Here is a 14,154-nt window from a genome sequence, read left to right as displayed (position 1 = left end):
TAAGGGTTCGTAAAAAGGTTAAAAATAAAAAATTGCCAAATGGATTTATTTTTAAATAATATAGTATTAAGCAATTAATACCACAATGTCCTTAAAAATTTATTAAAACATCTAAATAATATAAGTAAATAATTAAATTTAATAAATTAATAAAATTAAAAAAAAAGATAAAAATAATGTGGATTATACGCAGCAAATTTAACCAAATATTTATAATTATTATTTTATTTACAACTTGATTTAGTAAGCAGGCAAAAAAAAGGAAAACATTTTGATATAATCATATTTCATTAAAAAACCCTTAACGTATGCAACATGACTAACTCAATCCTTGAGTTGGAGGTTGCCTACTTGTCATATCTTTTAAAGTAAATTCCACAAAAATAATTTTGTTCATACTGAAGAAACAATGAAAATTTTTTGTGCATGCTGTTGATTTTTATTGTCTTAGAGACGATTTCATTAATATAAACGTCTCAAACCCCTAAACATTTTATTCAATAAGTAACAGTTACAAAACAAATACTGTACAACAAAGGTATATTTCACAATATATATTTTTAAAAAGACATTCCTATAATCAATTAAGTGCAACACAATGGAATGAACTAAAGAAGTACACTGCGATATTATACATTTCTCTAAGTAACATTTACTTGTACTGTTGAACTTAAGCACGATAATTTCTGTGAATCTCTGGCTTAATATCATACACCAAGGCCAGAATTTCTTCAATTACCTGTAATACAGAGAAGTCGGTAAAAAAATTAACAGTTCAATGCAACTTACGGGGCCCTTTTGGCTGGAAATAGCTTTGTTCATCTCCTCAATTCGTTGTTTGGTGTCCGCCTCAATTTTGGCAGCAACCCCTTCTTTAGAGCCCATGTGTTTCGCCTCAAAATCGCGGAATTGGCGTTCGCGTTCCTTGCGGTATTTTTCAATCTCATCTTGGGCCTCCTCTTTGGCCTGTTTGAGCCTTCGGGCCTTACCTGTAAAACAATTGAGAACTCGTGACTGTCAAACATGAACGCCCACTGCGATTCATGTTTGGGCTTTTTTCGCAAAAAACACTCACGTTTGCGGGCTTCTGACACTTTTTCAGCCGCTCTCTTCTCCGCAGCTAAGAGTTGCTGGATTCCTTGGGTTTGACTTGCCATTCTCACTCAAAATTCACCACGAAATCGGAGTACGAGTACACCTGAATTGAGGCAAATGTCATATGATCGCTAGTTGGGGAAGTCGACACGGATTGATAGGGTGGCGCTAGTGGCAATTGTGTCACGGTCACATGTTTTTCAATTCAATATTAATAAAAAACAATTTAAATATTTCATAGAAGCACTTTTATTAAAAAATAACATACATAAATGTTTCATTTATTATTTCAAATAATTATTGGAATGCAGAATATAAAATTATGTGGTGGCAAACAAATAGAGCAAAGCTTTAGCAAATTGAAATATCTCTGAGCCCCCAAGCTTAGACTCCCCATAAACCCTATCAACGAAAGTAATAGGGACTTCCCCGACGGTATAATTAAATTGGCGCGCCCTCACAATCATTTCCATCTGGAAAACGTAACCTTTTGAAACACAACTTTTGATTAACTTCTCTAAAACATCTTTTTTGTACAATCTGAAAGAACCAGTCAAGTCTGAGGCCCCAGGTCTTAGTAAAAGTTGTGTTAGAAAATTGGCTCCTCTTGAAATCAATTTTCTTCTAAAATCCCAACCATAAACACCACCAGAGCCCACATAACGCGTCCCCGAGACTACATCATAATCCTTTGATTTTTGTTTTTCAATAAATTGTGGGATAAACTTAGGCTAAAATTTTTCTATTAGGTAATATTTACGAAAAATATGCATGTTACATGATGGCTCAAATCCGCATCCATAATAAGAATAAAATTGCCACTGGCGTGTTTCATTCCGTGGATGTAAGCAGTCCCCAGTCCCAGCTTTTTCTCTCTTGGTTTTAGCAAGATTTTATTTTCGCCGTAAATTTTTTGGAGCTGTTTGGCGGCATCTTGCGTCCCGTCGGGGCTTCCATCGTCGATTATGATTACTTCGTAATTATATCCACTAAAACGTGGCTTTAAAAATGGGAAGAGAAGCAATAAAAGCCCCACCTCTTTTCCATGTATTTTACAATCAGCCATACGATAATCGGCAAGTTTTCCACTTCGTTGTATGTTGGTAGTAAAATCGAGTACTTGTCTTCACTACTTTTACTTTCTTTGCCCATTTTGCCGGAATTTTCAAATTTGTTCTCGTCACGTTTGAGGTTAGGAATTAGAACAGCGAAAAGCAGGATAGCCAACAAACCGAAAAAATAGTTGCGCATTTATTGACACGTAATCGAGTTAGCTAAGCAATTTACAATCACTAATTGCGCACAATGAACTGATCAAGTATCAAAATAATCGATAATAAATCCAAACATTTGGTTTTTGCGAATTTTATGATTAATAATTTTTTGATACGTTGGTATTTGTTTGTCAATGTCACCTGTGACAACGACAGGTGTCAAATTTGACGTTTTGAAATAAACAATACTCCAGGCAGCCCCAAAATGGGTAAAACATCAAAAGTAGTGATATGCGGCATGAAAGGGGTCGGTAAAACCGCAGTTTTGGAGCAAGTCATTTACGGTAATATAACCTCGAAGAGTGTATGTATCACAGTCCTAATGCTGAAGATTTACTAAATGAGGGGTTTCTAGGAGTTACATTCTACTATTGAAGACATTTACGTCGCTAATATTGAGTCGGATAAAGGCACAAGAGAAAAAGTTCGTTTTTATGACACTGCGGGCCTTGAACCGCTCCAAACGGCCACAGCTAGTGGAACCACCAACCAGCAGCTCCCCAGACACTATTTGGCGATTGCTGACGGTTATATTTTAGTTTATGATACCGAGAAATCAGAATCACTTGATATGTTAGTGTCACTCAAGAAGGACATTGATAAGAATAAAGATAAAAAAGAGGTGTGTCCAACTAAAAAAATGACTCTTATTTATTTATTGATATTATAGGTTACTATAATTGTGATAGGAAATAAATTTAAAGAGACTGAAAATACGGAATTTGACTCTACGTTGAGTAAAGCCACGGCCTGGTGCAATAGAGAGAAATTGAGGCATTTTACGGCATCTGCAATGCACAGAATTACGTTATATGAGCCTTTTGTTCATATCACGAGTAAATTGAATCCTCCACCTAGTAAAAGTACGTTTACGCCTTTATCTATGGGTAGAAAGGTCAAGGATCAAAGTTAATTTTTTCAAATACTCAAGACTAAATCCTGAAGCATTTATTTATTTTATTTATTGATTTATGTAAATCATGAATCTGTTTATAATAAAGATTTTTTAAAAAACATGTGTGATAATTTTCCGGTTTCTTCTGAAATGACTAAGCATAATTTTAAGTTAAATAACAAAGTAAAGAACTTGTAAATTGAAAGTATTTATTTAGAATACCTTTGATAAAACTTGTATAAAAAATTAATCTCTTATAAAATACTTTGATACAAAACTAAGCCTAAAAAGTAGTTACATTTATCAATTGCAATAAATGTTTGAAGTGAGATTTGTGAATAAATCTACATGTCATTGACTCTCTTTTTTAGTTGTTTAAGTTCTTGTTCGATAGTTTCCGGTAGATCCGAGCCGACCTGTTCGTTGAAATACTTCTCAATGGCGTATACTTCTTCCATCCAGAAGTCCTTGGGGAGACTGAACAACTCCTCTTCATTAACCTTGTCTTTCAACCCTTGCATATTAATTGCACTGGGTTTGGGCAAATACCCGATCGGGGTTTCCTTCGCGCAGTCTTCATTATCCAACCTCCTCAAAATCCAATCCAAGACCCTGGAGTTCTCTCCGAATCCGGGCCATAGGAATTTCCCGTCACTCCCTTTCCTAAACCAGTTCACGTGGAAGATTTTCGGGAGGTTAGCCGAGCGTTGCTCCATGCTCAACCAGTGTTCCAAGTAGTGTCCGAAGTTGTACCCGAAGAAAGGCCTCATGGCGAAGGGGTCGTGCATTATGACCTTGCCTTTGTGCTCCGCGGCCGCGGTGGCTTCGCTCCTCATGGCAGCGCCGATCAGGACGCCGTGTTTCCAGTCCCGGGCCTGGTACACGAGGGGCACTCCCGCGGGGCGTCGCCCTCCGAATAAGATCGCTGAGATTGGGACTCCTTCGGGGGCCTCCCAGTTGGGGTCGATGATGGGGCACTGCTTGGCGGGAGTGCAGAAGCGGGAATTGGGGTGAGCTGCGGGGGTCTTGCTTTCGCCTTTGGTCCAGGGTTTGCCGCGCCAGTCGGTGATTCTAACATTGGGGTCGATTTCGTCCTCCATTCCCTCCCAGAAGACGCCCCCGTCGCTGGTGGAAGCAACGTTGGTGAAGATTGTGTTTTGGAAAATTGTTTTCATGGCGATGGGGTTGCTGGAGTTGGAGGTTCCGGGGGCGACTCCGAAGAAGCCGTTTTCGGGGTTGATTGCCCGGAGTTGGCCGTCTTTGTCGAAGCGCATCCAGGCGATGTCGTCGCCAACGCACTCGATTTTGTATCCTGGGAGGGTGGGGGTCATCATGGCGAGGTTGGTCTTGCCACAGGCGGAAGGGAAAGCAGCTGCGATGTAACGCTTTTTGCCCTCGGGATTGGTAATGCCCAGAATCTACCAATGGGAAGTTATAGACTCGCCCGTGAGTGTTGAAATAGAAACTTACCAGCATGTGTTCGGCTAGCCATCCTTCGCGTTTGGCGATGGTTGAGCCGATTCTAAGGGCAAAACATTTTTTGCCCAGGAGGGAGTTCCCGCCGTAGCCGCTGCCGTAGGAGACGATTTCATTGTTTTGTGGTTTGTGGAGGATGATGGTACGTTCTGGGTCACAAGGCCAACTCTTCATTTCGATGAAACCATTAGCTGGGGTTCCCACCGAATGGAGGCAACGGACGAAGTCACTACCATCGGCGAGTTTGTCCAAAACGGCTTGACCCATCCGGGTCATCACCCTCATGGATACCACGACGTATGCAGAATCGGTTAATTGAATCCCGATTTTGGACAAGGGCGAGCTCACGGGGCCCATCGAGAAGGGCACCACATACATGGTCCTGCCCTTCATGCAACCCGTGAAACGCTCCTTAACAGCCGCATCCATGTCCCTTGGGCTCATCCAATTGCCCAAAGTTCCTTTAATCCCTTCTTTGGTTGTGGGGATTGTCTCGGCCCGTTTTTCCGTACAGATGAATGTTTTGGATTCGACACGGGCAGTATCGGCGGGATTGGTTCGAGCCAACCAGCTGTTTGAAAAAAAAAATACAATAACAAAAATCGTAGACGGTTCAAGGATCAAATTACCAGTTCTGGTATTTGGGCAAAGGCACAATAGTGCCTTGCTGTTGCATCAGGTTGAGTAGATGGTTGTTTTCATTTTCCGTCCCATCGCAAATGTGTATCTTCTCGGGCTGACACAAGTCAATGTTTTCTTCAACGTAGGCTCGCACTTTCGGCGACAAATTCTTAAAATCTCCGCTCACCACGCTGATGCCTTTCACGTGGTTGAAAAGTCCAACATTGGGATGACTTGCTTGTTTGGCAAAGCGTCCAACTTCGGTGGAAAATCTGTTAAAAAATTCAATCATTTCCGCATTCTTGCAGATGAGGAACCAGGACCGCTGACATTGAGACAGATAAATGTCGTCGGACCAGTAAAAAACTCACCCGTTAGATTTTTTCTCGATGAATTCAGGCATTTTGACTTTGGAAAACTTCACTCTTTAAGTGTAACTCTTGTGGTACATAGAATAGTACCCGAAAATGAATTTCAAGTAGAACTTGTCGGTATTGGACACAAAACAATTTGTTCTGTGATATTTCGCGATTAGTTTGCACCGCTGGTTAGCCAGAATTGAAGGTTTCGGAAGAAAAACCGGGGTAATTATTTATATTCACTCACAAAGAACTGTGTTTGGAATATTGCTGGAAAAGTGCCAGTCCTGCCTTATATTACTGAATTGGGAACTCCCTCCTATGTCACAATGGAGGGGGAGTTCAAAGTATTTTGGCAAAATCCTTTATCTCGTGATAAAAGAATTATTACGATCATTGTTTTGTTTCGAAACTTGACAAATCACTAAAAATTACGCCAATAATTAAAATGATAACAGTAAGCCAACAAAAAATTTGCGAAAAAGGATTTGCACCACCAGGCCGAAATTTATAGGGCTAAATTTGGAAGTAGCCTTTGGTCACTTTGTACTCATTACTCATCGGAAGTAGTTTAATCTCGATCGAGTCTGGGTTTAGTGATTTGATCTTTGGCACCCGTAATCTCGAGGCCAAAGGCTCGACTTTAAACCATCTTGTGATTGGTCGAATTTGCGGGTGTGTAGAGCTGATGCAACTGAACCTGTTATTAACTAGTTGCTAACGGATCGGTTATTCAAATTTGTGCCAAATAATGACGTCACGTGACGTAATCCCGCACGTGCCATTTGGCAAAAGTTGTTTTTTAAGGAACCTTGACTAGAGGATAATTACCGCTAATGAATTTTTATTGACTGTTATTTGGACAAATAACAAGACAATGAGTTTTTGATTTAGATTAAATTTGTGTTGTTTTTCGCTTTATCGAAGCAGTTACCATGTGAGATGTTGGGCAAAAGAGGAATCATTGCAAAAGTATTGGGCAATTATGCGTCAGAAATATACTGGACGTGAATAATAGATTCGTGATTTATCGTAGTGAAGGTGTAATTGAACGTAGAAAATTTAAATTAAAACGTTTGACATATTTGTAGAGTGATAGTGTTTTGCTAATAAATATTGTTTGTTTATCTGAGCCAAAATTTCGATTTTTTATGTCTAATCAGAAGTTTCATAACTGGCTTTTGCATAAGCACTGTTTTATCTTCTTTTTTTGGGGCCTACCAGAAACGTTGTGAAATTTTGTTTTCTAGTTGTTTATCTTCAGTATGTAATTACCAAATATGATTTTTTATTAAACTGGTATATATGATGAATTAGAACCAGAATGTGTTTTAATTTAGGGTTATCATTCACCTATTATCATTTTTTATTACTTCATGAATTACATTTTGTAAATTATTTCATAGATAATAATGACGTAATGATTTTCCTGACAGGCTTAATGTAAGAGATTGATATTATTAAACAAAAAATAAACCTTAAACCCTGGATGTTTTAACCATTATTCGAACCAAATAAGTAAAGAATTAATAGTATTTTTTGACAATTTGTCATTTTTATACTGAGTTGAATACTGATATTATGTGTCAGCAGCTTAGTTGCTTTAAAAGAAGCCCCTATTATCTGTGCTAATATCACAGGGTATAATAGGGTTCAATAGTGTTTCGAAGAAATTTAATTACCGTATTCTTAATAACCGTAATCTTTCGAAAAAAATAAGAGAAAGCAACTGAAAAGAGCGAAAAAAATTCCATTAAGTATACTTTCCCTCTATACTTTGATTTTTGTCATTCCCAACTTTCATTAAATTTTCTGACTTCTGTACCTGTTGTCTAATATTTGTGATTGAGTTTTTATTAGATCAAAGAAACAAAGTGTATATAAAGGTCGAGCATTTTTCTAAATTGTCTTCTTATTATCATTTATAATTAATACGTATTCATATTAGGAGTAAAGTATCAAAGGTGAAGTATGTTTTTTTTCTAAGTAGTATGATACGAGTAGGTACTTTAAAAATTGAGATTAAAATACAAGTTATATTTGTATTTATTACATGATCAAAGATACAAAATACGACACTTTAGAAGAGTTCAGCGTATTTTTCCAATTATTACACAGCCACGTCATATTCTATTGTTTTATAAAGTAAATAATATACCTACAATTTCATTTGTAAGCATTTTATTTTAAGGTTTAACAGAAAATGTCATAATTAATCAAATAATCGAAATCCTGTTGTGTCCTTTCGAAAATTGCATTCCAAGAAAAGTCAGAGAGTTTATCGATTAACTGCGTTTTAACTGACCACTTTTTTTAATTAAAATCCGGATTCCAGCATTGCTTTTATCAGTAACAGAAATGGCAAATATTTATTTTATATTCGTGTGATCGTATGAAAACAAAGAGACTGACAGGTGTTAGTAACTTTTTATCGCCTGATCTTTCTAATAATGCCAAGGTTAGTTATAATGGAAACAATGTCCATCCATGTTCTTCATGCTTTCATTAATTAAAACTAAACCATTAATATCTAAATACACCGATAATTTCAATATATCTACCTTGATTAATCTTATCAACCTAAAATAGTTGCAATTAGTGCCAGCGTATGTATAACAATTCAATTAATAATAAATGGACGGAAAATTTCCCTAGTCTGTAAAAAACAATCCTCAATGAGATTACTACAACCGTAGGAAATCTCCCCAAAATTGTTTGGTTGCGTCGGAATCATATGATCTGGTAACTGGAGTAAACAGCAGAGATTACCAATTCTTATCAGCGGAGTATAATTTTAGAAATGTGATTTATCAAGCACCTCGTTCCGGCTTGCACGACTCTCCAATTTTCCCCACTCTCCCTTACAAGTTTCTCAAATTGCTTACCTTCGAAGGAGTCTCGAGATTCCAGTCATGGCTGCAAAAAGCGGTCGGGTGGCTCGAGGGTCTACCGAAAAGGCACTTGGAATCTTTGTTCTTTGTCTGTGCAATAAGTTATCGCAGAGTTCAATACCATGTGCCTAATTATAATTATTCGAAGCGATAAGATAAACTTACATTGTTTCTGAAGGAATTGCACTATTTTCCGTTCGGGTTGCCGGTTGAGAAACCTTTCACTGTCGCCGATCGGAGAAAAATAATTATCTGGCTAGGGTCTTCTCGACAACAATGATACAAATTGGCGTTTCACTGCGTGCAATCGAGGTTTATCGTTTATACCATTCTGATTATTGTAAACTTGACATGACCTGAGGACGTATTTATGTTTTTTTTCGGATTCAAGCGATTAAGGGGAAAAAAGATCGGGAGACGTCGACGCGAGGAACGCCCCAAACACGCAATCATCTTTAGAGAACTGGATTTTGTGGACTTTGATGGGTTGCAAAATATCAAGCGTAACTGGCCCTTCTACGCAGATACTTTGACGGGAAGTTAAACATTAGAGTTGTTATGTTGTTATGTAAACTTAACAGTTTTATAATCTGCATACGGGAGAGTGGAAAGTAATGTAGGTCATGTTAAAAAACCTGAAGAAAAGTATTAATTATTGTTATTAGAATAGGATTGGTTTTAGAATTTATTTAATTCTACATATTTTGTTGAAGTGATAAAAATTAAACATTTTTTGTTTACATATATTGCATATCTATATTAGTGATTAAATGTTAATTTCGTTTAAAAACTACTCGAAATAACTCAGAGTTTGTCTACGTTTTCGCCCTGCTTGAGTGTTGAAAAACTCTTGCGTGTCTTCATCTTCGTCCTCGTCGTCACCTCCTAATGGTCTCATAAGTACCATGCTGGACCCACCGTAGTTGCTAGTACTCTTATAAACTAAATCTCCCGATTCCTATAACAGGATTAGGACTCTGTTTTTATATTTCCACTAGTTACCTTATCGACTTGGCTTGTGGTATCTGTGCCAGCAGACGAAACATCGTCAAGACGTATTTTTCTTTGAGACGATATCCTCCCCTTCAGTTTTCGTCTATTTCTCATTCGTTGCCTTGCCGCGTGTAGAAGACATTTTTGGGATGACCCTGTATCTACCATTTCGCCAGTTTCTTCAGCCAGGACCATCACATCATATTCGTTTACGTCTTTCTCAGGGATAACTAAAAATTTCGTTTCGATTGGCAGGTTCATCAAACTGCTGCTGGGTAAAATAAGTTTTTGAACGGTTCGCGGAATACAACAAGGAGCAACGAATCTTTCCCTAGTGTTAAAATCAGCAGCAACTCCGTCGATGAGAATAATGTCTTGGATGATATCGGTGACGGCAAAAATCTTGAAATTTGACAAATTGGGGACGAAGGCGCGCTCAAAGGCGTATTTAATTTGTTCCTGGGAGAAGGCTTGGTACGCTGGGACTGACAGGAGGAGAGGGAATGCAATTCGGACGCTGATTTCTTTCCAAATTCGACATTCTAGCCTAAAAATGATTGATTTTGGGCATTGGATCAGTTGAATGGTTACCCTTTGACGGGGTCTGGGCTCAGTTGCATCGCTTGTTTGATTATTGACTTTGTTAAAACATAAACTTGACTATGAGACTCTGCCGTGATTGTGCAGTTGTACGCCCTTTCGGTCAGAGTACTCAGCTCTCCTACACAGTTTCCTGAAACTATGTAGTCAATAGATGGTTCTTCGTATTTTGTTCCTGGAAGGTAATCCACAATCGGTAGGATGCCAAAAGAACGCAAATTGCTCAAAACGTTTACTTGTGGTACGTAACGGATCATAAGGAGTCCTAAAATCGATAAACTAATTGTGGGTTGTAAAAACCAATAAAAAACCTGTCACAACAATGTAGATTCCGTCCGCCACAGTTCCTTCTCCAAAAACAGTCTCGCCGGGCTCGAATTTTTTGACAGTAACATTATCAAAAAGATAATCAATCACTTCAGTTTCAATCGGCATCCACGATACTTCCTTGAAAATCACTTGAGGTGGACTTGGTTGCACCATTTTTATCGCATTGACTTTCTTGTACAACTCGGCCATTGCAAACTCTAGTTTTTCCCGTTCGTAATTATCCACCCACCCTTAAAACTACTGTAAAATTGTAAAGTTTCCGGCATTCAATTACCTGCAATTTTGAGCTGATTTATCGCATCGTTCATGCTGCTGAGAACCGTTCTGATTGCTTGCTTTGTCTTGACTGTGATTGCCACCCATGGTCTTTCTTTTTGGACCACACCGAGCAGTTTTGTAATCACAATTTTGTCATTCTCTATTTTGGCTTTAATCTCCTCACGGATCTTCTTATTATCGATGATGTAGGGTAACATATCTAAAATTTCCCCTTCGCTGGTGGCAAAGCTCTTGCCTAGTTCATAAGTGAAGGACATTTTTCGATCAGCGCCTCGAGCCAAACAATTCGTAAAGTTCTCGTAGAAAATCTCGAAGACTCGAAGTAGTCGTACGAAGCGCAGAATCATTAGAACATCGATTACTTGACCAAAAATACTGGTTTCTTCTGTATGCCCAAATTCTAAAAGAAGAATGTGTACATCTAAACCAATATTGAAAAAGTTCAAAATTATCGCCAAGAAGTCGATAATGTTCCAAACCGACCTGGAACGAAAAACAAATCACAAATACTCAATACGTCGGAAAAACCTCACTTGAAATAACTACGAACGCCATGAGCCCAGATGTATATCCAGGAAAACGCCAATATTTTTATTACAAATTCCAAAATGTAGATCAACGTGAAAAGGCAATTTAAAACCACAAAAGCAATAAATACGTTTTTGTTGTAAACTCGTGATTTTTCAGAAAATAGCCCCGATTGAAAATAGAAAAGTGTGATCAAAAAACCCGCATGGACCAGAATTACCAACAGCATTACTTTATCGAGCACCGTACTCATAACAATGTGGTAACAAAGTCGTCTCCAATACGTTATGGGTGGCCGTTGTGGTAGAGTCCGCTTATTCTGCATGCACTCAAGTCGACTTCGGAAGAACCGATAGAAATAATTCTAAAAGCGTATCAAGAAAATAACCATTGAATTAAAATTTCGAACCTCTTCGACAAATCGTTTTTCTATACTATCGATTTCCATTACGGCATCTTCCGAATCCATTGCAAGCTCGACTGCCTGATTCAACACCCGAATTGCGTGTTTTGTGATCATACCATTCTCGAATTGTCTCGAAAATGACATTTTCTTTGCCTTGAGAATTCGCATTTTAGCCTCTCTAGTGAAAAACAGTGATAAGTTGTGTTTTGGCGACAGGAGGACTCACTTGGTCATTTCTTTTAATTCTTTCGGAGTTGGTTCTTGAACCAGGTCTTTGTTACAATCGGGACACATCGTGAACCTATAGCCCAAGAAAAATGGATCTTCTTCTTCTTTGTCTAATCCGAGGTGGTATGGATGCTGCATATTTGTGGCTTCGTAGACCACATGCCAGTTAGTATCAGCTAATAATCTGGAAACGTTCGATGACACTTTTCAGTGAGTGCCACAATAACCTACCTATCCATTTTTAGAATGGCAATAATCCGCCCTTTTTTCGTAAAAATGTGTTTCATGCAATTGTTCATGTTGACCTGTCTCGCCATTGAGATGTTAGTGAAACCCAAAAATTTTAAAATAGTTTCACAGAATGTTCCATTGATGAGCATCGAGACAATGCTGAGGCCGAATATGTAGAAAAAGAATAGATTTTCTCCATGAGTTTCAAAAATATGGCGTTTGACAAAATTAAAAACTACAAGATAACTAAAAGGGCTTTTGATGCCGCCCCAAACACACACCACCATGGCTTTCAATCCCATTCCATACCCCAATCTACTTATTAAGGGGGAAAATAGGAGAAACGAAACAAAACGCAAGACATAATTGACGACGTAAGCGACAATTATCAACACAAAAGCTTCCCAGTTCATGTGTGGTATAACGTAACAGCCCGCATAGGTTGCACTTATTGCAATAATAACTGTGTCCATGACATAGGCGACAAATTCCCAATAGTTTGTTAAAAAACTATCAATATTTTTAGTCAAAGCTGTCCTTTCTAAACCCATCATAATACCTAAAGTGATCACCGAAACAGATCCACACCCAGAAAAGTATACGTGGGACACGGAATAGGTAAAGAAGGGTAAAGCCGAGAGCATAAGAATGACACTCATGCGATCGGTGTACATTCTTCGAATCAAGCACCGACCCAAAACTCCCGCTAAATACCCAGTTAAGATACCTAAAAAGTGGTGATTCTTCAGATTTTGGTGCATTTTACCAACTTACCCAGAACAAAAATCCGCAATAGTACCATTACGAATTGGTACCAATGGACCATTAGCTTATCCGATGCAGCTATTACGAGCTGATGAGTAAGATCAATCACCAGGAGACAAACCACCGCTTCGCCTTCTAATAGAACGCTGATATGTTTTGTTCTCATTGACTGTTGTTTCAACAGATCGACCATGGTAGCGGGATTGAGAGGCATGCACAATAGTCCCACAAAAATAGCTCCAATGCTTGCAGTTTCAGGTGCTATCATAATGACAAGCAGCAAACCGAAGACACAACCCGTTAGTATTGTCACTGAAAAGACAGAGTTGAAGGGTTTGGGGTAGAAAATGAACAGTACCAGGAACGCCAATGATCAAGATTTGGGGCAGAGTTTTTATGAAAATGTGGACGTCAAGGCAGAAAGACCGGTGAAAGATGAGGATCGGCAAGTAGAGATAAAACATTTCGAGGGTGGAGATTTGAACGATATTAGAGCCCAAATAAGGAAACGTGTAGTAGTACGCAAGCATTCCCCAGATGTAGGCGAGAAGTATTGTGAATACTCCGTTGGGGGTTGGGATTTTTAAGAGCTGAAAACATTCATTTATCAACTCACATTGCATAAGACCTCTGGTACCGTGAGGATAATGTCAACGCCATAAGCGATTAGCAGAACTGCAAACAGGTACATGATGTCTGCAAACCGGTGAATCAGCGGATCGGGAAAATTCTGTGGAATGTCTCCTTTTCTTTCGCCTTTGTTCAAATGAATTGCAATCAAAACTGAGTACAAGATGCACAAGGCCAGAAACACGATTATTGTGCTCTTGTTCATCTTGAAGTTTGTCAAAAGGGATGACAGTTGCATAAACAACTCGAAATTAGAAATTTGTGAGTTGTGGCCACATTATTTTTATAATGTTATCTTAATACGCTAGTTGGGGTAAATTTAATTTCACCTTATATTCATTAGAGTTCTTATATTAGAGTTCCCAATAAAGGAACTCTAATATTCATGTACGACTTTTTCTTTGTATGTATTTAAAAAAATAAAAATTAATTTTTCCTAACATTCGAAGAACAAGAGGAGAGATCTGCTGCCTTCGTAGAGTCTAAAATAAAACACTTACAATAATTGTAATTAAAGTGTATATTGTTTTGAAACTTCTATAACAAAATATAG

The 14,154-nt window shown here is 38.2% G+C and overlaps 5 protein-coding genes across 7 annotated transcripts; 1 reads left to right on the top strand and 4 right to left on the bottom strand.

The window, feature by feature from the left end:
- Positions 1 to 476: 476 nt before the first annotated feature.
- Positions 477 to 1,247, bottom strand: LOC662804 (V-type proton ATPase subunit G). The gene is made up of 3 exons (XM_968881.5): positions 1,076 to 1,247; positions 790 to 989; positions 477 to 739 (listed from the first exon to the last, which is right to left on the bottom strand). The coding sequence occupies exons 1-3, from the start codon at positions 1,155 to 1,157 to the stop codon at positions 671 to 673; spliced, it is 351 nt and encodes a 116-aa protein (XP_973974.1). The 5' UTR covers positions 1,158 to 1,247; the 3' UTR covers positions 477 to 670.
- Positions 1,248 to 1,326: 79 nt separating this feature from the next.
- Dpm1 (Dolichyl-phosphate mannosyltransferase subunit 1) lies at positions 1,327 to 2,346 on the bottom strand. Its single transcript, XM_968905.4, has 3 exons — positions 2,132 to 2,346; positions 1,874 to 2,084; positions 1,327 to 1,826 (listed from the first exon to the last, which is right to left on the bottom strand). Exons 1-3 carry the CDS (start codon positions 2,344 to 2,346, stop codon positions 1,416 to 1,418), a joined length of 837 nt encoding a protein of 278 aa, XP_973998.2. The 3' UTR covers positions 1,327 to 1,415.
- A 192-nt stretch (positions 2,347 to 2,538) lies between these two features.
- Positions 2,539 to 3,383, top strand: kappaB-Ras. The gene is made up of 3 exons (XM_968931.5): positions 2,539 to 2,673; positions 2,725 to 2,991; positions 3,040 to 3,383. Exons 1-3 carry the CDS (start codon positions 2,575 to 2,577, stop codon positions 3,280 to 3,282), a joined length of 609 nt encoding a protein of 202 aa, XP_974024.1. The 5' UTR covers positions 2,539 to 2,574; the 3' UTR covers positions 3,283 to 3,383.
- Positions 3,384 to 3,456: 73 nt separating this feature from the next.
- LOC661705 (phosphoenolpyruvate carboxykinase [GTP]) lies at positions 3,457 to 9,034 on the bottom strand. Of its 2 annotated transcripts, XM_008201535.3 has the most exons (5): positions 8,777 to 9,034; positions 8,606 to 8,701; positions 5,370 to 5,633; positions 4,735 to 5,311; positions 3,457 to 4,682 (listed from the first exon to the last, which is right to left on the bottom strand). In XM_008201535.3, the coding sequence occupies exons 2-5, from the start codon at positions 8,632 to 8,634 to the stop codon at positions 3,609 to 3,611; spliced, it is 1,944 nt and encodes a 647-aa protein (XP_008199757.1). In that variant the 5' UTR covers positions 8,635 to 8,701; positions 8,777 to 9,034; the 3' UTR covers positions 3,457 to 3,608. The 2 variants fall into 2 exon arrangements, with proteins under 2 accessions (XP_008199757.1, XP_975997.1); XM_970904.5 differs by lacking the exons at positions 8,606 to 8,701; positions 8,777 to 9,034 and adding an exon at positions 5,733 to 6,087.
- A 235-nt stretch (positions 9,035 to 9,269) lies between these two features.
- LOC662884 (solute carrier family 9 member C1) lies at positions 9,270 to 13,926 on the bottom strand. Of its 2 annotated transcripts, XM_015981993.2 has the most exons (12): positions 13,609 to 13,926; positions 13,330 to 13,561; positions 12,981 to 13,283; positions 12,207 to 12,933; positions 11,974 to 12,159; positions 11,751 to 11,925; positions 11,347 to 11,705; positions 10,809 to 11,296; positions 10,516 to 10,764; positions 10,196 to 10,469; positions 9,614 to 10,151; positions 9,270 to 9,569 (listed from the first exon to the last, which is right to left on the bottom strand). In XM_015981993.2, exons 1-12 carry the CDS (start codon positions 13,837 to 13,839, stop codon positions 9,402 to 9,404), a joined length of 3,930 nt encoding a protein of 1,309 aa, XP_015837479.1. In that variant the 5' UTR covers positions 13,840 to 13,926; the 3' UTR covers positions 9,270 to 9,401. The 2 variants fall into 2 exon arrangements, with proteins under 2 accessions (XP_015837479.1, XP_015837480.1); XM_015981994.2 differs by lacking the exon at positions 9,270 to 9,569 and having other exon boundaries at positions 9,909 to 10,146.
- Positions 13,927 to 14,154: the final 228 nt, after the last annotated feature.

Source organism: Tribolium castaneum, chromosome 3 (assembly GCF_031307605.1).
Source record: "Tribolium castaneum strain GA2 chromosome 3, icTriCast1.1, whole genome shotgun sequence".
NCBI classification, from domain to species: Eukaryota; Metazoa; Arthropoda; class Insecta; order Coleoptera; family Tenebrionidae; genus Tribolium; species Tribolium castaneum.
This window is presented reverse-complemented; position numbering and strand designations above follow the sequence as displayed.